Raw genomic sequence first — 24,813 nt, forward strand, 5'->3', positions numbered from 1 at the left:
CGGCCGCCGCATATGCTTTGTGGATAAACCAGCCGACCGAAGCGCTCCGGCGAGTCATTCCAAATAGGTGCTTTCGGATGGCCAAATTACGGCGCAGTTGCGGCCAGCATTTGAAATAAATGTCATTGAATCAAAAATGCCAGTGGAACACGAAAGGCTGTTCAGTTAGCTTATATTAGATATAATAACGCATTTTATGTTAAGATCAAAATCATTATATGTGTGATTATATTTTTAAATAAAAACAATCGGCTTCTTGTAATAAAAGTTAGTTGTTACACAATCGTTGGTATGAAGAAAACTATCGGTCACTCGATGTTTTCCACTATCTATACATACCAAGGCACATTGAACAGGTAGTAGCAGTGGAACAAAAACAACAAGAACCATGTATTTTGTGTTTGCTTTTGGTCCTTAGAATGTCAAAATCTATAAACAAAAATTGACAGTTCAGAGTAATTTAAGCAAAATGTTGCTATTGAGAAATCGAATAAATAAAACAAAATAAAAATTGCTACCCTGCTGCTGCTACCTGTTTAATGTGCCCTGCTGCATACTATGTATAGTTAGTTTCAGGCTTCGGTTATTTTATATGCATATGCCTAGATAATGCTACGTAATATTTTATTGTTGGATTATTGTATAACCATACATACATATGTATGTACATGTACGAGTTCAAAATGTGCACATCATCTAAAATTTACAAATAAAAAATTCAATATTTATTAGGGAAATATCGCAAATAACAATAAAACAATATTACATTAAGGTGTTCTATAAACTCTTCTGTGGAAATTTGTATGTCTATGTATATGTACTTATTAAATGAAAAAATACTGATTAAATCGCAAGCAATAGCTAGCTATTATAATTAATGGAATGTTTGTCAATAAAAGATTGAAGACGTGCATTTGAATTAAAACAGTTTTGGTTCTCACCATTTAAATTTTTGTAAGTTTAAGGGGGTAGTATGGTATTTTTTTTTTCATTTTTTTTTTTTTTTTTTTAAATTATTCTATAACATCTTAAGATTATTGTGTGAAAGTTTGAAGTGCATTAGAGTAAAATTGACAAAGACACAAAGGATTAAGTATCTACCTCTCCAACCGGATTTCACGCTGCCGAAAATCTTTAAACGCGTTTTTCTCACACTTGCCTTTTTTACGGTCGGTGTCCACTGCAGATTCATATCTACTGCACCGATTCTTTTCAAATTTGGTTTTTTTGTTTCTTTACTTTAATGACGTCGAGTTTTTTTTTTTTAATTTTGTCATATTTTAAAACAACAAAGTTTTCAAGTTTTTTTTATGAAAATTCGGTGTTTTGACTTCAAAGCGCTAAAAAATTAAATTAAAAAAAAAAAAAAAAAAAATCGACGTTGTTACCTGCGAAACTTTATTAGCTGATGAAATCAATTTGGTTTTTTGATTTTAGTTGATCCAGTAATGGGTTCTGAGGGACAACTTTTTTATGAGACGTCCGCGAAGATTCACTGCCACCAACTCATTTCTTCATAAAAATCAATGAAAATTTCACACAATATTCTTTAAATATGACTTTATAATGAATTAATTTTAAAATTTTGAATAAATCAACTGTGCCGACAAAAAAAATTTCGAAAAATATGCTTGTTTTACACCGAATTAACCATACTACCCCCTTAAATCCACATCGATCGATACATCTTTATCTTTTGAGTATCCAGTATCGAATAAAAGTCGGTCTGTCAACAATAGATCGAACGAAAAATCTGATAATGGTCCATATATCAGCGGCATCTTATTTTGGTCAGTAGTTCTGGCCATTTTAAATAATTCTAAACAGGTGAAAACAAAATTTCGCAAGAGAAATCTGAACTGTCTCAGACATGGAGTTGGAACATGGCAATTGCTTTAGTGCACGTTAAAAATTTTTATTTACATACCTACATACATATGTGGGTTTTTATATTTATACATGCATATGTACATACACACATATAATATGACCAATGTACAATCAAAAACTAAAAAACAAAACTTAATAAAAAGTATTATAACTTTTCGGTAAATCGCCATTTTTGGTGCAGAACTTGTTGCTTATTATAGTTTTTGTATATTCTTAACTTCTACTTATTTTCGTAAACTTAATAACTAAAAATTTTAAATATCGTAACAGTATTAAAGCAAATGAAAAAGTCTTTTAAATTTTTGTCTTATCTATAAGCTTAACGTCATTATCTGGAATGACATTTATGTTTTGGCCATAATATGGGGCTTTCTTCTGTGCAACGTCCTTTTTCACTGTTGTTATTACCTCTGTGGAGGTTGATGGCTCCAGTTGAGTTGGTGTTGCTACTTCTTCCTCTTCCTCGAGAATTATGTCGCCCCCGACTAAAGCTATTCGATTCAGTTCCTTGCTCGGCGCTCTCAGCATGAAAAGTGACGATTGGTTGGCTAGGGAATTTACTTGGGTTATGTGCATCGACGCTGGAAGCACTTGTGGGTTGTTTTTGTAGGTTCTGCTCTCCTCCATTATTGCATTTGCATTTGGTAATGGGTCTGGGGAGGGCGCTTTGTTCGTTAATTCCATGGAACTGCACTGTTGTTGCATATTGCTCGGGTTGGAATTTTGTTGCTCTCCCAGTGACATTTGCGAGACCATTGTTCGACTGTGGTTGTTGCTCAATGCGGTATCTTTCCATTTCTCTAAAACGAATTAGTGACTTAGTTTACACCGTTCCTTCAAAATAATATCACAGAGCTTACGTACCTGCAGCACTACTACCGGCAGCGGTTCCCTTTGCAAATGGCAATAGTTTTGAAGGTTCACACATAATTACTGTCTTGTAAGCCTTTCGATATTGCTTGTTCATAATAACATAGATAATTGGATTTACACAGGCCGACAAGTACAGCATTATATAACTGAAAATATGAAAATTTGGATGCTCTACATCTTTGTCGGCTACTTTGGCAATTGTTATGGGCAGATAACAAATTACGAATGATAAAAATATAGCCAACACCATTTTTGTAATACGCCATTCATTTCGTTTTGCCCTCATCTCTCGTTGATCCTTGATGCGAGAGGGTTTCTGCATGATATCCTGTTTTGTATCAGTGGAAAAACTGCTGTCTGAAGCAAAATTAGATGACATTCGATTTTGCTCGCTTTCCACAACAGTACCCGTAGGTGTTTGTGTGGGTCTTAAATTATTCGGAATGGAATTTTGCTGATTCGCATGTTTTTTCAATCGTAACTCTGATTGGCGTACCACCCAGAATATTTTTGTGTAACAAGCGATTATCACCATACCGGGTATTAAGAATGCAGTGATGAAAAGTGTAGTTTTACTGCTGTGTCCATGATTATCACTCATTATCGAACAGGTTTCCAACCTTTCATCATAATCAAATTTTCCCCACACTCCTAGGAGAGTAGGTAGCTGCATACCATATGAGAATGCCCAACAGAAGATTATCATAACCGCAATCCAATGCTTCCGGTATATTTTCCCGTACGAACCATGATGAGCAATCATAACGTACCTTTGAAAGAAAGAATAAATTTACTGACTGCGCCAAATTACATTACATCTTACAACGTAGTCTTATAAATAATTGGAAGTTACTAATCCCAGAAGGCGTGCGCGGTAGCCGAATAGGTTGGTTCGTGATTACCATTCGGAATTCAGAGAGAACGTCGGTTCGAATCTCGGTGAAAGACCAAAATGAAGAAAAAGTTTTTTCTAATAGCGGTCGCCCCTCCGCAGGCGATGGCAAACCTCCGAGTGCATTTTTGCCATGGAAAAGCTCCTCATAAAAAATATCTGCCACTCGGAGTTGGCTTGAAAGTGTAGGTCCCTCTATTTGTGAAACAACATCAAGACGCACACCACAAATAGGAGGAGGAGCTCGGCCAAACACCCAAATAGCGTGTACGGGCCAATTATATATGTATATAATTTCAGAAGATGCTCGAATTCACTTATTTTTAATATTATATTGGTCATTTTAACCATATCTGGGTATAAATATCCCTCAATAGTGTCATAATCAAGAAAAACAATTTTTTTGGATACGTATTGGGAAATACCACAATCTCTTCTTTTATGCTGTGTAAAAAATTCAAGCCAACATCTATTAACAGTATCTCATTAGATGAAAATAAAGGGGGATCAAATTAGAGGTATCAAAGTTTAAATTGAAATAAAACCTTAAAAACGTTTTTCTCGACAGTTTGGCTTTTTGAGTTACGACATTATTGAAGTAAATGAGCGATATGTAAATTTCATTAGCGACACGCTTTTTCATTTAAACATTGAGTCCTTAGTTTCGTGGCAAGTGTTAGACACGAAACATGAAATAATACCAAACATATTTTTCTATTCTCAGTATTTTCTCGGTTGTCTATGGCATACCTCCAAGTTTATTTCTTGCATGAAATGACTTCATAAAAAATCATTTGTCATTTAGAATCAGCATTTTTATGACGGTTTTTATGACTTAAGTGGTACAAAGTGGTACAAAATTAATCGTCCAATTTTGTTTTTTAAATAAGTGTAGTTAGTTCAATTTCATTAAAGGTTTTTGATTTTTGGAATTCTTACCTGTTAATTGTAATCATTGCTATACATAATAATGATACGCCAATGTTTCCATACTGGATGAAAGGTATTAGTTTACAAAGAAAACTTCCATGAGTCCAAGTGCCTTGAATAAACCGCAAAGCACTGAAGGGAAGCACTATGGCACAAAACAGCAAATCGGCCATACATAAGCTGTAATATTGTAGAAAAAATTTGTTTTATTTATTTATATACTTAATATAGAGATACCTTAACTCATATTTTTATCAAATCGAGTTTTTAACGGATTTTGATGTATAATCTTTAAGTGAGCTGTCACTAAAATATTTATTGCTTTACTCTTGAAACTGAAGGCAATGCAAGCATAGAGAAAAAAGAGCTAACCAAAGTTAATTGAGTTAACTCCAATAGTAGCAGAATTTGCTTTCGCAATTCGTTAGCTCGAATGTCAAAAACAGTTGAATAATTCCCACGAATTTTCGGCGAATTTCAATCAGAAGGTAAACAAAATTGATTACTTTAACATTCAAACCACGAAAACTAAAGAAACAGAAAAAAAAACCAAAAGAAATTAATTAATTAATTATTTTTTTTATTTAGCTAATTCAACCAGCATTTTGACTACAGGAAAAAACTACTTAATTCCTACTCAAACTTTTGGCTACTCGGCAATAGGCTACCGAGAGCTCCGCAAGGAAAGTGAAGGGTACGTATACAAAACATCAGTTAACTCAAATAGGACTCTAGTCGAAGAAGCATATTTGACAATTTTTTTATATAATATTATATTTGCGGAGTGCTACATAAAACGTTGGAAATCAACTTAGATTAGGTATGGGAATATTGAGAGTAAATTTAACTCCTTCTCAAAAATGGTAATTTAGGTTTGGTTAGTCTAAAACAAGACACTCGGTGGCCCTAAGGTCTGCTTTTGAAGATTGAAGATGGTAATAATTGATGAAATTGGGTCATTCCGTCAATGATAATAGCCTTAAAAAGCTTTGGTGTGGTTTAAAGTATAGCGGTCAAGGTAAAGTAAACAACCCTTTCATAATCGACAGAACAGGATTGCCCTATTTTAGTGATTCATTGAAAAGCTTTATTAGTAGTTATTACCGGTGGACGGTTTTCTGAATGGGCCTGGTTCAAAGGAGTGTTTGTTTTTGAAATGAAATGTAATATTTTCCGCGGATATACACAGAAGGTCGATGAGTTAACTGAAGGGAAATGATAAGGACAGATTTTACTAATGATTTGACAATTATTAGAATTTTAATTGTTAATGCGTTATTATATTCAAAAACCGATGGTGAGATATTCGGATTTAAGTCTGACAGAATATACGGTAGTCATGGTGCGTCATTAGCAAGCCGCGAAATTCTCTTTAACTCGCTTCAGTGCATTGTGTTAATTTGACCACAACATCACCTCATTCTGTGTAAATAAATACTTTTTTTATTTTATATTTATTTTTCAATATATTTTGGGTTGTTTTCTATAAATGTATAGACTTTCTGTTTTTTATTGCTTAAATTTGATTTTTTGATGTTGAGTCAAATTGACATTGTACATATTACTTGACTGATTTGTATTAATAAGGGGTAGTTGTAAATAATAAATATGTTTGCCTTTCTTAACTTTTTTGATTTTTACTCAGTTAGTTCATTATAGAGATAGAGGAATTCCTACAAGGCGAAAACGTTATGCGGTTGCAAAATCGCAGTGCATCCGATAGCTATGGCATGTTTGCAGAATGCAGGATGAAAGAATACTTCGCAAAGTTCTAGATGCGCGCATGCTTGGTGAAAAGCGAAGAGTACGGCCGCGGAAACGGTGGTTAGACGACGCTGAGGACGACCTCAGAAGCGAAGGAGTGACCAACTATTGAAGTCTGGCTATGGACCGAGATGCAAGGTGAAGAATTATGGAGGAAGCTAAGGCTCCCAACGAGCTGTAATGCTATGAATGATGATGATTTCATTATATTGATTTAGAAAAGAAAATACATACCTTATAATGAAGGCCGCTGCCACATTTCGGACTTTTGGACATTTATACAAAGCAGCAACGGTGAGAAAGTTGCCAAATATGCCTACAATCATTATAGTAAAAGTTGCTACTCCAGCAAATGTTAACAAAGCGGGAGAAAACCTGAAAACGATAAGACATAATTCATTATTCGATTTCGCTTAAGAACCAGCACTCTGACCAGAATTTTTTCTTGGTAATTATTATTATTTTTTATTTATTTACTCATTTATTTCGCATATAATTATGAATAATTGTATTACATTACGAAAGACACTGGTAGCTAAGACTGCCGGCCAAAATTATTATTTTAGTTTTTTATATACCCGTACATCCATTTTGTAATGTTAAAAAATTACATTGGTTTGACTAATTTAATTAGAATTAATGGTGTCTGTTCCACCTACACACAGCTTAAGGGGACCAGGTGGTTTAGAAATTTCAAAAAATCGATTTTTCGTTTTTTCGAAAATATAGTACCGGCCGCCGTGGCCGAATGGGTTGGTGCGTGACTACTATTCGAAATTCAGAGAATTAAGAAAAAGTTTTTTTCTAATAGCGGTCGCCCCTCGGCAGGCAATGGCAAACCTCCGAGTGTATTTCTTCCCTGGAAAAGCTCCTCATAAAAAATATCTGCCGTTCGGAGTCGGCTTGAAACTGTTGGTCCCTCCATTTGTGGAACAACATCAAGGCGCACATCACAAATAGGAGAAGGAGCTCGTCCAAACACCCAAAAAGGGTGTACGCGCCAATTATGTATGTATGTATGTATCTTAAGAATATACTGTAAAATTTTCATGCGGAAATTCACAATATTATAGCTTCTACAGCTCCTGTACCTGAAACTTTAAACTCATTTACCTCAAAACGACTGTTTTCGGCCCGGTGTTGTCAAAAAAAAAACTATTCAACCGAATCGTCTGAAATTTTAACATCAATGGCTATCGCCCGTGCTAGAATCATATTATTATTTCATTTTTTTTTTTATTAAAATACTGAAAAGAAAACCCGATTTTTGGAGTGTCAAATTCAAAACCGCGCCATTTTGTAAATTTTTTTTTTATTCTATATTAGTACGGGACATAGCTAAAGTCATACTGATTAATAATTTTTTTGGTTTTATGTCTCAGATAAAAAGAAGAGCCAAAATGGACAACACAGTCCAGGTCCTATTTTTCGGGAGGGCCAACTTCAGTGCTATTTTTTAAACTATTCAAATTAAAAAAAAAAAATTTAAATACGGTTTTTAATTTGTTTTTATTGTAAAAAAAAAATTCCTGAAAATACCCTAATTTTCGAGCTCTAAACCATTGGGACCATCGGGACCCCTTAATATTTGAATGAATCTTTTAGATCTTGGTTAAGACAGCTTTCGTTATAAGTTTTTTGAACGTACAAATACCCAACATTCAAAAACAAAATTTAAGCTTGAGCTAGACTATAATAACCTATGTCCTTTAAAATAATCTAAATGTGCAAGTTTGTATGCTGGTGAGTTTGAATGACTGTGATTCAGATAGTTGATGAGGTGGATTGAGAAATAGGCTATTTTTTTAAGAGAGTTGCCATCTGTTAAATGAAAACAAGTCCAATCGAATATTACAATATAGGTGTCAAATGAAAAAAAGATTTAAGAGAGCCAAATTTAGATAAATAAACTTTGAAGAGGGCTGCCACCTGTTTGAAAAATTAAGTTGAAGTAAAAATAATAAAATAAATTAAATATAGCAATATGGCTATCAAAGAAAAGAGGTTTGAAAAATCTTAATTTCGAATTAATTTTTTAATAGGGCTGCCACATGTTTAAAAATTGAGTTCAACAATGTATTAAATAATTAACAATAAATAATTTGTATATCGCAATACGGGTGCCAAATGAAAGAAATCTAAGAAATCTTATTTTAAAAAATATTTTTGGAAATGGTTACCATCTGTGTGAAAAACTTGCTAGTTCCATTAAAAAGAAAATTAACTGAAATACTACTTATATGGGTGAAAAACGAAAGAGGTATGAAAATCTCTCTATTTTAATATATTTTTGAATAGGGTTGCCACCTTTTTGAACAACTTATTTCCGTAAAATGGGTATTCTAGTGAATAATATTCGGCGAACCCCAAATCACTCAAAGCTTTCCATGCTCAACACTAATGTGGAGCTTAGTAATAGATGAACTCTTGTTGGAATTAGACCGCAACGATTTATTATTTCATGGCAACGCTGACGACATAGTCATAATATGTAGAAGGAGACTATATGTAACAGAATTCAACTAGAATTAAGACTAACTAAAAGGTGGTGTGTTAAGGTAAAACAAAAACAACCATCGTATCATTCACAAGGGAACACAAACTCAAACATCTTAAAATAATTATTTAATTTGGTATGAAAGTGCCAAATGCTAAAATTCTTAGGTAAAACATTCATCAAAAATTACTATGAACGGCACACATAGAAGAAGTGGAGAGAAAGGTAGAGTATTCAAGACGTCTAAATCGGTGTTTAGACCGAGTTTTTCCTCCAATTTATAGAAATTAATGGTATCTCTGAATATCAGATGGTTTTTTAGAAGTTTTTTTGTGGCAGAAATAAATGGGCACGGTGGTTTGCTGTTGCCCGCCGAGGAAAATTGTTTGATCTACTCCCACACAAATAAAATCGCTTTGACGGCCGCCCATTGTTTATTTTTCATAACCTATTTCAAAAGTTTCGATGGAATTTATATTTGGCATTTACGTTTTTCAGTCCATAGTATTAAAAAGTTTCAATAAATTTTAGGAGTAAACGTTTGGAGCTAGCAAAATTTCAAACTGTATTTCAATAGCAATAATTTACAATATCCGTTTCACTTTCTTTCTTCAAAAGTCTTGTATTCATTCCACTAGTAACAAGCACTGATTTTTTGTACAAAATCAACACGTGTATTTCACGTTGTGTTTTGCGAAAAAAATCACAATGTATATATTACTAGATTTCTTAAAAAAAATCGAATGAAGTTTGAACGGGGAATTAGAATTAATTCTTAAAATTAATCGGCTCTTAGGCGACTTAGGCATCTTCTTCATGATTTGAACCAGCTTCTCTGCGTAGCTCGTTCACAAACAGGACTAGATTTTGCGAACTTGATGCACAAGTTGCTTTAAATCATGGACTGGCCTTCCGACAAGATGCGTTTTCATAGCTCTCCACACATTTTCAATGGGGTTGGCGTCTGGGGACTGGGAAGGCCAGTCCAATACTGTGACGCCATTTGCTTGTTTTGTTGTTTCTTAATGGATTTTTCTGGGAGCAGTGGTTTTGATGATGTGGGACGGTAGGATATGTTCGCCTCCTTCAGTCGACATTCGATGGTGTTGATACTCACATCTGTTCCCTTTTTAGCAAGAATTATGCGTGCTTGGCGTTGTCACAAAGAAGAGTCCCGCTTAAAAACTTGGGCGATAACTTTATCCAGCTTTTTTGTTGTCACTCGTTTCAAAAAAAAAAATCATCAACATTTTTTGTTGTACACCTTATACCGCTGATTCCACATCACAACAAACTTTTTTGATTTTTTAATCACTTTGCAGCCGCGGCATAAGATAATTTCGGCCCTTCCAAATGCGTTCATAAAAAGACCGCCTCAAGACGCTTCGCGTAGGTTCCACTCATTTTTGTTTGATTGCGTTTACGGGAAAGTTTCAAACGGCACTAACCTGAGTTAGCACGTGCGTCGTAGCCCTTGAGTTGGACTATTATGCAGCAAAAAGCAGAACGAAATACCTATATCTTGAAGTTACATGAAAAAAAAACGATTTTTTTTCTTCAGACTCAGACTGTATCATAAGTATATCTTATTTTGGCTTCTCATAGATTAGTTTGGCGAAAAAGAAATCCATTATTTTTGCGCCAATATAATGGCATTTAGTACTATTTAAATTTGTGATAAAAAATGCCATAAACTTTTCTTATGCAAGCCAGTAAATGTATTGAACAGAATCCTAAATTTGGTGTTAATATGTAGGCATCAAGAAAATGATAACTAAATAACTAAATAAAAAAGTGATGCTTATATTTAGTTATACTAATAAAATAAATTAATTACGTAAAAGCCACATGTAAGCTACACAAATGAATAAAGAAAATACATATATATGTATATTGCTACTACCAACCGCATTTCATTTATTATTGTTCCTACATCTAAGCGTTTGTAACGGGTGATCAATTAAGAGGAGTTTTTTTCATTTGCGTTTTTTTTTACAGATCGCGCGCGAGTTGTGGCAAACTGTCATCGTGGATCTGTTGAACAGCGTTTGGCATTTCATCATGGAAAGACTCACACCGCAACAACGTCTACAAATTGTTCAACTGTATTATGAAAATCAGCGTTCTGTGACAAATGTTTTTCGTGCGCTTAGACCGCATTATGGTCAACATAATCGGCCTGCCTTAAACACTATTCGACATACCATCAACAAATTTGAATCCGAATATTCATTGGTGGATAATTCTCGACCGAATAGACCACGTCCAGCAAGAAGCATTGAGAATATAGCGGCAGTAGCAGAGAGTGTACATGAAAACCGCGATGAATCGATTCGGTACCGTTCTCAGCAACTTGGACTGTCGTATGGAACAACTTGGTCAATTTTACGGAAGAATCTTCATTTAAAAGCATACAAAATACAGCTCGTACAAGAACTAAAGCCAAATGACCTTCCTGCACGTCACCGTTTTGCTGATTGGGCTCTTGAAAAGATTGAAGAAGATCCGCTGTTTTCGAGCAAAATTTTGTTCAGCGATGAGGCGCATTTCTGGCCCAATGGTTACATCAATAAGCAAAATTGCCGTATTTGGGATGAAGAGCAACCAGAACAGGTTCAAGAGCTACCTTTACACCCAGAAAAAACAACGGTCTGGTGTGGTTTATGGGCTGGTGGAATCATCGGTCCATATTTTTTCAAAAATGATGATGGCCGCAACGTAACTGTGAATGGTGCTCGCTACCGTACCATGATATCGGACTTTTTGCTACCTGAAATTGAATCTAATGATCTCTACGACATTTGGTCTCAACAAGACGGAGCCACTTGCCATACAGCTCGTGAAACAGTGACTTTATTGAGAAGTCATTTCGGAGAGAAGCTGATTTCACGTTTAGGACCTGTGAGTTGGCCACCAAGATCTTGTGATATCACACTTTGGACTTTTTTCTTTGGGGATTCGTGAAGTCCAAGGTCTATGCTGATAAACCAGCTACGATTGAAGCTCTGGAAGCCAACATTACGCGTGTTATTCACGACATACCAGTCGAAATGCTCGAACGAGTGATTGGAAATTGGACCTTCAGAATGGACCACCTTAAGCGTAGTTGCGGCCAACATTTGAATGAAGTCATATTCAAAAAGTAAATGTCAAAGAATGTCCTTTCAAATGGTAAATAAAGGTTTTGAACATAATTTACATTTTTGTTTTTTTTTTAACTATTGAAAAAATCACCTCATGATTGATCACCCGTTATTTAAAAGTTGTTTGGTGACTCAACTTTATTTTCCCAAGTACAAATTGGACGACGATTTAAAATTAAATTTAGAGTTTTGCTTTAGAGAAAATTTATTACTCACCCAGACTTGTCGGTCCCGTCCTCATTTGCCAAGTTGGTTTCAGTGCTTGTGTAATCCATTCTGTGAAAAAGAAAAAAGACGGTTAACTCAATCTTGATATTGTTAATTTTATATCGGCTTGCGTGGCCGCTTTGTTGGGACTCTATCAGATATGAAATTAATCGAAAAGTAAATAAAGGAATTATAGTACAGAACTTCGTTAAGAAAATGTACAACTAAACTCAACCCTGTTATTATTGTAACAGCATAAATTCATCTTAAGAAATAATGCTGGTATAACAGTCTTTGGCCGGATATAAATTTTGGCCGCTCAGGCTACGTAGAACTGACTGTCTGGGAGCGAATATTTGTTACCAGAATTTAAATTTTTTTTCAGAAACGAAAACGACTCTTGAGTACTAAATTTAACCTTATTGTTGTTGTTGTAGCAATTTCCAGTACGGTGTAGTCATCGGTCGTCCGTCTATCTCATCTAACGGTAGGCCCTGGAAACATGCTGTTTCAACCACCGAGGGACCAAAGTGAGAAAGTAAGGGGGCATGTGATTAGGTGCATCGTGCAGTGTACCTTCATATGCCGGACATACGTTGAGTATTTCGGGATCGATTCTGACAGCCCCTTCTATGCACCGGAATGTCTCGAGTTTTTCTCGGCAGGAGCCCCAGTAAACTAGCCCTATCTCACAAATTTAACCTTGTCTTCCATTTCGGTAGCCTTTGTGGAGTGCAATGTTTTTCTTAGAAAATAAATATTTATTTTTTGCCCATTTGCGGCATAAACATAAAGATCAGATGGTTCACCAGCTCTGGAGCGTGCAACTTTTAATTATCGATGATAAAAGAAATCGTTGTCTAAAATCAACTTGTAATTTGCAAATATTGACCTTGCGCTTTATAGATGCCATGACTCATGGATGAACGCCAAGAAGGTCGCATTCGTGAAAGTAGTACGTCTTCTCTTTTATGAGGTTCACTTAGAATTTTTGCTTCAATTAGATTGTTCAACAATTTTTTCATTACTAATCGTGTAGACAATCGAAGTAATATAATTGAAATTTAATCAATATTATAAATTTATTTCATGAATACTTTCTGATTTTTATTTATTGGTTTAAAATTAATTTTTTCGCTCACCAGCAATGACTATTTTTTAATGTAAGCTTTATTAATCTCTTAAAAAGCTTAATTTTTTTCTCAATAATAGATGTAAGTTAAATAAAAACTATTTTATTGTTGTATTATTAATTATTTCATTATTTTTAATTGTTTTTCATTTTTGAAAAAAAAATTCTGCTCAAAACTAATGATAATTTTTTATTTTCCAAAACAGAAATGCCAAAACGTCGTACAGCCTAGATCCAACGACTAATAAATATAAAATTTTGTAATAGTAACATTTTTTTCGTTAGGTTCAAACAGATCCTTCCATCCACATATCTTCAAAGAAAATTAGCGGAGGGACTATCAAAAGGAACCAAGATCCACTGAATTTATACACAGATGACTTGAAATTGGGTGGAAAAATAGGTGTACGAGTTTTCATCAAGAAATCCTCCATTGAATTCAAAATAGAGTTTCCCAACGAAGTGAAGCATCCACCATTAATATCCCTAGAGTTTTAAGCCGTCTCTGAACGGCGAATGGCCTAGCTTTTTCATGCCGGAAATACTCTCGGAGGTTTGCCATTGCCTGCCGAGGGTCGACCGCTATTAGAAAAAAACTTTTCCTATCATGCACGGAGATTCAGACCTAGGCACTCACGAATGGTAGTCACGTATCAACCATTCGGCTACGGCGGCCGCTTTTCTTTCATACCTTTCTCTTTAGTTACATCCACTGGAATTGCTTCCATGAACATAATCAACTCAAGCCGCCTTTCTCGAAACAGGCTTGGCCATATCAGGTGATTTATTACAAATATGCCACTTTTGGTGTTTTTTCACAAAGCTAGCTATTTTCAGCAGATATTCCCGATTATACCCTTCATGATGTCTAAAAATAATGGCTAATTCATTGTTTATCCCTCTAGAAAGAGTCTCGAATGCATTCCAGCCAGGGTCTCGGCCGCTTTTAAGTCTCAGGTATCTCAAATTTTCCGTATTTGTAATTTATTAAGAAGCTTATGAAAAGGCAGAAAATTCCTCTTTTTATGGCAAAAAGCAACATTGAAAACTTCTTTGCGTTTACAAAAATTTTTTGGTAGAAACAGTTTGGGTTCTTTAGCTCACTGTTCAACTCTTCAAATTACTGAAATAATAAAATTCGTGTTGTACCAAATAATATTAAAAAAATATGTACATATGGGTGAAGAATTAAGTTTTGACTTTTTTATTTAAAGTTCAGACAACTTTTTAGTAGCTCACGGCATAAATGAAACAGTTAAATGTAAAGATATGATCATAGTCATAACACCATAGCCGATTTGTCGATTAGTCATGCTCTAACCATAAAAAACTGAGATTGAAGTAGAACCAATGAAAACATTTGCATTTTGTCATAAAAACAAGGATAAATCAAGACTAAGTCAATTAATTTTTCGTCGTTCCGTTCTAATATTCAAATTCTTATCGCAAATATCAAAACAAATGTAATGTATTTCACAGCTGCTTACCGTTACGCGGAAAACCAAAATTCAATAAACGAGGTGTGTTCAAAAAGTAATGCAAATTTTGAATTTTCGCAGGTTACGTATATTCGAATTTCGATTTTTTTGTGTGAATCGAATTTTTTTTAGGATCGAATTCTAATATTGCGGAAAAGTTGCAGCCCAATCGAACGATATCTTCAGTCGCTAGCAGAGTCCTCAAATTTTGAAATTTCGGTTTAAATTCTGAACAATTTTAACTTTTTTGAAAATACTATTTGTTATCATACCGATATATGTTAGACACAAATTTTATATGAGAAGGCTCACCGAAACAATTTAATTCACTACACTCCACTCTGTTTGTTTGATCAAGCAATACGTTTATGGAGCTCCCAGCTCCTCCTTGTACTGCGAGTTGAATTGAAGTTACAGCAATTACATTGTCTATTTTTTCTTCCGCTTTATTCGAAAGATATTGTTTCGTATGAAAGCATTTAATTATAATCTTTTATTAAAAGTTTATATGACGACAATGGCATTAACCAAATTTTCCCTAAGACAAACGTTTAATTGCCCATTGTTTGGAAGTCCTAAAGATTTGCCAGATCATCAACTACCAAGTTATGAAGATGTAATGAGATGTTGTTTTTTTCAAAGACGGGAACTGGGAGTAGAGTCAAGAGGAAACAGAGAGCCGGCTTTTCGGATCATAGCCGGACAAGTTGCCAAGAAAATCATTTGTATTTATAACAAGGCTTCTATTCGCACAGTTTCACATTCACGTGTAATATACATGATAAATGAGTATCATAAAAAGTACAGAGAAATTAAAAAGGGTTTGTATTCTGCACATAGAAGTCGTGCTTTCAAAAAACGTGCTGGTGACTTTAAGGCGAATACTTCCCGACTTTTGATATTTCAGCTTGTAAGTCTCAAGATTTTACAACTTGCTCATGTCCAAGAGAAAAAAAAGTTTCTCAAAAAGAGTAAGCTTTTCTGTCAGACCAAAGAGGTGCTCGTATAGGCCGTTTCGGAATAGTGGACATACCTGAAACAAAGAAACTTATAGAAAGACAACGACGCCGCGATGAGATGACCAAGCAAATTACTAATAAAAAATTCTGTGGTCCAGAAAACTATCCCTCTTGCTCTACGTCCGGCTGCAATATATCCGCAAAATTCGTACCAAAACTGCTCAATTTCAACCAAAAGCAGCATCGCATGAATATTGATAATGAGATGTTGGACTCTGTCCGCGACGACCCAAATTTGCTCCAGAGGGTCATAACTGGTGACGAATCGTGGGTTTATGGCTATGACGTGGAAACTAAAGCTCAATCATCTCAATGGAAACTGCCGCACGAACCAAAACCGAAAAATGTGCGCCAAGTTCGGTCGAATGTAAAAGTTTTGATTAACGTTTTCTTCGATTGCAGGGGCGTTGTGCATCATGAGTTCTTGCCACAGGGTAAAACGGTCAATAAGGAATATTATTTGCAAGTTATGTGCAATTTGCGCTAAACAATCCGCCAGAAACGCCCGGATTTGTGGAAGAACAAAAATTGGCTCTTGCATTACGATAACGCCCCTGCTCACACATCGTAGTTGGGCGCGACCTTTTGGCCAAAAACAACACACTAATGATGCCACAGCCACCGGATTCCCCAGATCTCAGATCTGGCCCCCTGTGCCTTTTTCTTGTTCCCGAAACTGAAGAAACCCATGAAAGGACGACCCTACGCTACGATTGACGAGATAAAGACGGCATCGAAGGAGGAGCTGAACAAGAAGATTGGAAAAAACGATGGCACAAGTGCATAACATCTCATGGGGATTACTTTGAAGGGGACAAAATAGATATTAATGAATAAATAAATAATTTTTGAAAAAACACAAAATTTGCGGTACTTTTTGAACACACCTCGTATACATACGGCTACGGTTATTGGTATGGCGTTATGGTGATGCCCATATATTTAGTCACAACAGCTGATTGTTATGGCTACGGTTATGGCTAAGGTACGGCACCACAAATTGTAATGAAAATTATGGTGCTCACACTCACCAACGTAAATGTAGGCCAGTATCAGCTGACACTATAAAACTAATGAGAGCCCCATGTAAATGAATTCTCCCCACCGTTCCGCACAGCAGATCGTTGTTTCATCGTGTCAACTATACGGGCGAACGGGCGCACGTTTACGTTGTTGAGTTTGAGCACCATTATGCCAAGAAAAAGCTATGAGAGAGCAAAGCCGCTTGAGTTGCCAGAATCTCAAAGACTGATAATATTATCGTACTCAAATACTATTATATTATTTTTTATATTACTTTTTTTTAAATAAATAAATATTTTTCACTTGAAATAAAAAAATATAATACAATATATTTAAAACCCTTTAAGTTATTATTTAGTGTACGGTAGGTGAGCTTCTCAACCAATATTGATGCAATTTCTTTCCAGTTAAGCTGTTGCAAAATAATGAATGTCTGAATCCCGGGAGTTTTAAGGAAACACCGCTCAAAAATGCATACGACAGTGTATTCCAAAATGTTGTGGCTTGGCTAATCTACTATGTGCAAATGTGCATACGCTTACGCCAAATGCAAAACATACTATCAAAGTTTCGAGATGCTATTTTTTCAAGTGAAACTGTACGCCATTCATTGACCTTTTAATATGGTTCAACTGAATACTAATTTGATGAGAAAAAAGCAATTTGAGTTTGCTCCCATCCTGCTACACTTGGTCAGGGTTTTTTGAAAAATCATAGTGCACACATATGTATATATGTGCGTAAACTCTTGAAACTTAATTTTTATCGCCGAGTATACTCGTACTCGTACAATCAGCTAAAGGATGTAAAGTAGAAAAACTGCATGGCCGCACTCCTACTATCGTATGTATGCGAACCCCCTGCAAGAAATTTGGTTGCCTAAAAACACGCATTAATTTTGGTGCTACTTAAAGCTGGCACTTACTCGAAACTCGTAATCCTCTTATACTGAAGTTAAACGGGATGTATTTTCAAATCTGGAAGCAGAGATCAACAATGAATGATAGAATGCACGATAAAGCAAACAAGTGAAAGAAGTATGTCAGAAGAGCCAACTTTTGTAAACAAAAATGAGAAGATTAATGTATGCCTGGAAGATAATTGATAAGGTTATGAAAAGAAAATTGTTGTTTGTGAATAAAAGTATACAAACAAACTTCTGCTATGACGTCAGTTCAACAACAGATTCTGTCAAATTCACTAAGAACTGAGTTGTGGTGCCGCAGTGTGTGAGATTTGTATACATATTTTCTCAACAGCATAGCTCAAACATATTGTTTTACTTTTCAGCTTTGACAGCTGTCACACTCCACTTGCCTTTTCAACAGTTTAAATAAAGTTAAGAACGACTTTAACTATCTATTTAAGAATTGTACCATCGTTTAACGCGGAGTATTTATGACACTTTTGATTAGTAGTATTTGTTGTTTTTTTCTTCCTTTTTTCTTTTTTTTGTGAAGCTACATTGGGTAACATATCTTTGCGACATACATACATATATATGTACATATACACGTAAACTTTTGTTCATTCATGAGCACACACGCATGTATGTATGTCCGTATGTATATAATATAGTATACTTAAAACATTGCACATGCATAGCTGGGTATAATGAACTTCATTGTATTGATGGTGTTTAGCCTGAGACTATATGTAGTGCTATATTGCCCTGTCTTTAAATTAATGTCAATTAAGTAATTTAAAGAGGTCAATTTCAACAAAAAATACTACTCACTTTCGGAAGACAATTCGGAATACATATGTATGTACATACCTACGTATATGCTATATGGGTCTGTGTTATTTCGTGCGCTAGTACGAATAGCAGAAAAATATTACGCGCCTGAAGCTCACTTAATAGACTTCATTTGATTGAAAGTAATATTTTAGATGGGTGCAAAGATCAAGTAATTCTTCAAGTTATGGGTGAATAATTTTATTTTCTTACAGTATATGAAAAATTGGGCGAGCAAGCATAAATATATGCAATATAGTGCACAATTCTTGTGGAAAAATTTTTTATAAAAAAAATCATAAATAGCACTGGTTTACAAATGACTTATAACTTTTATATCCAAGAACCGGTCTGTCCATTTTTCATGTAAAAATGACGTTGAGTACGAGAATCCAGAAGGAAAACCAACTAATGATATCACAAAAATTGATTCTGTGTTGTTGTTCTTAACTATGTCCATGTAAAACTGAGTAATTTTCTTCTTATGCATACTTAAGGAGGGTTTTTTTATATACATATGTATGTGTATCTTGCATTTTGTAAATATGTATATTAGGTTTAAAAAATGTATACACAGTTTTTTTTTGGAAAATCTGTTTCTTATATATAATATTTCTGACAATATTATTTGAGAATTTTCATATTTTTCAAAAACGCAAAAAAAAAACAATTTATTTTATATATTTCGAAAACGTTCAATTTCAATGCAAAATGAAGAGTAAAATATAAATTATGTAATAACCTTTAATAGATCAGTTGTTTTGATCGGTTAAGGATTCTCCCGATATTAGAAATTTTTATGATCTATCTACTTTTTTTTAATCCAAAATCGTAACTTGTCTCGAAAACTAAATGACAGAAAAGAAATTATATAGATAGCGACCGATTTTACATTGGAAGGACTTTTGGTTATAAGACTAAAGGTTTTTTGGCTATCTTTGGCATCACAACGAAACGACAACACCAAATGACGTAAAAATTTTTATACATTCATATTTTCACCCAATGAAGGTTATAGACATGTTTTTATGATGGAACTCCCTTCCCACAGCCCCCAGGCCGCGCCACCACTCTCATTCGTCACTAATAATCGAATATTTGCTTAAATTTAATCTAAAAAATCTTAGTTTTTCCTATTTCCTACTATTTATAGCACACTGTAGACTTCATATTCCGTATAAGCTGTTCAACTGTGACCCAAATGCAAAGTTCAAAAACGGTTTGAGATAGAAAATTAATAAAAATAATTTTGCTTGAAATATTTCTGATTGGTTGTTTTTATTTTATTCAACGAGGCATAGCAACGGATTTCGGGTATTGTAATATTATGGTTATTAATAAAAATTATTTTCTATGAAATTATTGTTTGTAATTCTTTTATATACATATCCTAAATCCCTCAAAACTACTCCTACGCGAGCGGGGTCGCGGGTTAAAGCTAGTAAACTATAAATTCGAAACACTTTTTCATGGATATTACAATGTGAGTAAATTTTGTGAGTATTTTTTTTTTTTATATAATTTTTTATTTTTATTTATATTTCTTATTTATATATAATTAACTCCTTGCGTTGTATGAAGGAATCGGATCATTGAAGGTTAAAGATCTGAGTACAAAAAGAAGAAATTTCCTTTGAATGCGAGTATATTGATGTGGCACTAATGACTTCAAATAAAGACGGCATACTCCAGCTTAGGCCGTATGAGCGATAAGTAGTGACTTTAAAGAGTATGGATCCGTAAAATCGGAAGCAAAACGCCGAATGAAGGTAAGAATACGATTTGGCGATGATATACGGCAAATGACTAAGAAACTTGAAGGAACTGGATGGGATCAAAGACTAGTCCCAAATCAGAAATTTCATTAAGAGTATTTACAGGCGAGTTCTTTAAAAAATATGAGATAGTGAATAAAAGCTTAAACTTACCAAACGACACATTTCTTAATATTTAGTTGAAGTAGATTCTAACCACACCATGCCGCGACGTTGTTGAGATCTGGTTGAAGATTGTATGAATCAGACAGGCTTAATACAGTTTTAAAACTTAGAGAAATGGAAACATTCAGAAAAGTCTTTAAAAAAATTACAAAGAACAAAGGGATCAAAATGTTGCCCTGAGGGACACCGGCAGAAGCAATAAAATTATAAGAAGTTGCGTTATCGGCAACGAATACACAATCACGATTAAAAAGGTGCGACTTTATCCATTTAAGAAAAAATATAGTGAAATTCAAAATTTATTAGTTTGAAGATTAAGTTGGAGATTTGCTTTCAAAACGCATCCTACAAGCCATTTTTTTTCCAGATGACTTCCGCATAGTTGCTTGCCGGCAACATAATGGACAGAAGAACAAAAATAAACTGAATTCTGATACTTTTTATTTGATGCTGAGGTATACTACATTTCCTTCATTTAAAGTAAACAGTCACAATTAATCACAAAAAACACATTCGCAAAATATACGATGTGCTTTCTAAGATCTTTTTTTTAATATGAAGAGATCAATTGGACAGACTTTTGAATTCAGTATTTTTTAATATTTTGTAATTGAGAGACAAAAATTAGAGGAAATTTAGGGGATCATTTGAGGTTCACTGGGTTTGTGGGTGAATAAAACGCTAAAATAGTCACTGTAGGCTGCGATTCGTGGATCGAAGGTATAATCGCACCATACTAATACTAGACTGATCACAGTGATTGGCAAACGGTCTCATATCTTCGTCAGCATGTCTTAAAAGTCTTCTGATTTTAGCAGCCCGTATATGCATATTGCTATATTACTCGTAAAACTATCCATTTGATGAAGGAAGTGTTGGTTGATAGATTTATCTGCAGAAATAAACCGGTCCGATGTCAATAATTTAGCGCATCTGGACTATTTGAAGTCGCTGATCAATGCGAATAAGCCAACAAAATGTTACAACCTTGGAAACAGACATTGAGACCATCATTTATTGGAGAGCAAATATACTCGAAAAGTAAGTCGGAAATTGGTACACAAATGCTCCAGTGCTAGCCAGTTGTGTAATTCGGTAGATATTAAAGAGATAGTAGCTCAGGTGAATCCCCTCTATTACCTATAATGTCCTTTATAAAAGTAATACTATGAATTTTTTTTCTATTTGAAAGGTTCAGTAAATTAAAATTCAAGAACGGAGATTTGTGAGAAAAAAATTGGCAAAAGCGCAAATTTAGTGAATTTTTTTTAATACACTTCAATCGATCAGAATATACCATAAACCTAGGATCTCAAATAAAGCTTGTATACTCGAGATAGTCTTGCTCAAGTTATACCATTTATACCTAAAATGTTTAAGCTTACGGTTCAATAAAAATGGTAATAGGAGCACAGGGCTCAATTTTTTCACAGAATCAGCTGGCAGTCTCTCTCTTGATATGGAGATTGTAGGTGCACCCCTCTCAACCTACAAACTGCGTGGTGCAAGTAGCAAGGTCACTTTAGCCAACACGAGATGGGTTGATAGTCTGACATATGTACATATAATGCTGCAAAAATAATTTGGCCAAAATGGGACGCTAGGTGCTCAAAAGCGCTACTTAATCGGCCAAGGAAAAACATTTCAATGTTAGTTGCTTTAAACACAGACTACTGACTCATAGGTCGACATGCTCAACGATTGAACGTACCTCATTTCAAGAGTCCGTTAAACATCTTCTCTGTTACTGTACCGCGTGGCATGTCACTAGGTCTAGATACTCATCATTTCTGAATAACACTGATAAACTTAGGGATATAATTGTCAGTCAGATCAATGGGTCTGCACTTAACACAAAATGGTTTAGCGAGGAGTAGCAGATTAAACCATGTACTACCGGGCCATCACAGTGGATCGGCAACGGTATAAGTGAGTTGGTATAGATACCGACTGCCACCTCTACCTACCTACTTCCGGCACTGTTTCGAGCAATAAATGATTCGATTGACCAAGCTTCGTTAAAATTTCAGTTTTTGCTTGACCCAGCATTGAAAAGAAAACATATTCTCCAATGTTTAATAAGCCCTTAGTTTTCAAGTTGAGCTTCAATCTTCCGTTTCATTTGATATTAACAATTTTCTCAAATCTTATTTTCAACTCGTGCTGAAGTTGAGGGATACAACTTTCTGGCAACTCATATATTTTTTTATACACAAAACTTTTATTTATAAAGCTAATATAATTAATTATATGCAAAGTGGCTGATATTTTGGTTCGGAGCCCTACATGTCTTTTTACTTTTAACCAAAAAAATTTACTTGATAACTAAAAAATTTCCATGTAAAAAAAGGCCCTTTCAATGAGAATTAACATTGGAGATTTGAAAAAGCTTTTTCATATAAAATACATACATCTCAAGCTGATACCAAACATAAAGATTTGTTGGAAAGTTATGAGCTACATCGACAAACGTAGATGGACGGAAAAAGTTGTGTTGCATAATGTGGTCGATGATTGTGTTGCTATCCGGTTTCATTAATTTTCAATATCATGCCTATTGCGCGCAAACGCAATGTTTAACGAAGCTTGGTAAATATTTTTTTATTATTTAGCAAATAACAAACATTTGCTTAAAAGGGCCACAGTCGCACACACATTTTTAAATTTTTTTAATATACGCATAACTTAGAATTTACCTAATTTTTCCTTTAGTTACTGAAGAAGTATCGCTTGCTTATCGTTTTTAATCGCCTTTGTCGTAGTGGAGTAAATTACATCTCTTAAAATATCACTAATTGAAAAACGTTAGCAAATCAAAATTCGACTCAAAAATATTCTGACCATATTCTCATTGTACTACGCCGTGCATATGTAATGGATCGTGAAGCGCGAATTTGTAATTACCAATACGCTCACCTTTACCTCAATCGCCTCGCCTGCGCAGTAAGTATTCAAAACATTTTAATAGTCAACAAAATTACGTTATTTGTAAATCGACTATAAAATTGCTTCAACTGCATGGCCTTATCAGTCAGTACGGAGCCGGGGAGTACTTCAGCAATAATCACATACACATATACTTACATACGTATATGCGTATAAATAACACAATACTTGTTGGCTGTTTTATTGTGTAAGTATAAACAAAAATTCGCGCAATCGAGAGCGGGCAAAAAAGTCTGGAGTATCAATATTTTATTATTTGAAAAATAAGCGAGAGTGAGTATGAGCAGGGAGTGTAAGCTATGTATGTACATATGTTATTTCCGCGCATTTCAGACCTCGTTTCACCGATTTATTCCAGTAGCAATAACATACATAAATTTGTTATGTATGTATGTATGTGTATGTGTAGCTAAACCTAAGAGATATTTATGTATGGATGTGCGTCTGCCAGTTATGTGTGAGTCAGTAAGCTCGATATACTCGTAACTCTCCTCATTTATTTGTTCAATTCCAAGTAATGCAATGCCAAAACTTAGCAGCTCAATGAACAACGCTTGAGAATTCAGAAATGTTGCTTTTGTAATCGTATAACCGTAGAAACATGACCATGATTCACGTTCATAAGTCAGTTTTAAACAGATGACTAATATTTAAATTTTTATACACAATATTTACATGATTTTGTTTTTTTTTTTTTTGTGAGGAACATCGCTTATACGAGTGGAAACTCCATTTATTTTATTTATGTACACGATTTTATTCTTTTTAATAGATTACAACACAAGCTAACTTCTCAAAATTTATCTTTATACATTGAACTATGTCATTCACACTCTGCATTTTTAAGATATAAAAAAAAATAATTTAATTTCGATATGAATTCCAAATCTAAGGAAAAAAATTGTCTTCGAGTTACTGATAAGAATATGTGTATTTTTTGTTATTCAATATAAGCATGCCGGTCGCTCACTCACTTTAAGAAAAGAACTGTGTCAACTTTTTCGATAACTCATTAAATGTTTGCCACTAAATTTCGTATTTGTAAATACTTTTGTGAATGAACTGTAACCGCGTAAAACTATGAATGCAATATCAGCGGAGTTCGAACCGAACGCGTTGACATTATAATGACAATTGAGCGTAAAAAAGGGAGACGCTTATTGAGTAGTCAGTAAGCTAGCGAGCGGCAGCTACTACCAACGACATAAATAACGCGATCACATGCAATAGTCGTATCTACAAACATGTACAGGGCCTTGCAAGTTCGAGTTTATTTTATAGCACCGTTTTGCTTTGACAGCTACCACAGTTCGATGGTATCTCTTTTGATAGATATTGGAT

The 24,813-nt window shown here is 34.6% G+C and overlaps 1 protein-coding gene across 3 annotated transcripts; it reads right to left on the reverse strand.

Annotated features, from left to right (window-relative positions):
• Positions 1 to 1,380: 1,380 nt before the first annotated feature.
• LOC129238882 (G-protein coupled receptor moody) lies at positions 1,381 to 24,586 on the reverse strand. Of its 3 annotated transcripts, XM_054874107.1 has the most exons (7): positions 24,447 to 24,586; positions 23,223 to 23,462; positions 12,206 to 12,265; positions 6,584 to 6,724; positions 4,595 to 4,765; positions 2,755 to 3,533; positions 1,381 to 2,690 (listed from the first exon to the last, which is right to left on the reverse strand). In XM_054874107.1, the coding sequence occupies exons 3-7, from the start codon at positions 12,262 to 12,264 to the stop codon at positions 2,185 to 2,187; spliced, it is 1,656 nt and encodes a 551-aa protein (XP_054730082.1). In that variant the 5' UTR covers position 12,265; positions 23,223 to 23,462; positions 24,447 to 24,586; the 3' UTR covers positions 1,381 to 2,184. The 3 variants fall into 3 exon arrangements, with proteins under 3 accessions (XP_054730082.1, XP_054730081.1, XP_054730083.1); XM_054874106.1 differs by lacking the exon at positions 23,223 to 23,462; XM_054874108.1 differs by lacking the exons at positions 23,223 to 23,462; positions 24,447 to 24,586 and adding an exon at positions 17,774 to 17,792.
• Positions 24,587 to 24,813: the final 227 nt, after the last annotated feature.

The sequence above is a fragment of the Anastrepha obliqua genome, chromosome 2 (genome assembly GCF_027943255.1).
Source record: "Anastrepha obliqua isolate idAnaObli1 chromosome 2, idAnaObli1_1.0, whole genome shotgun sequence".
NCBI lineage: Eukaryota > Metazoa > Arthropoda > Insecta > Diptera > Tephritidae > Anastrepha > Anastrepha obliqua.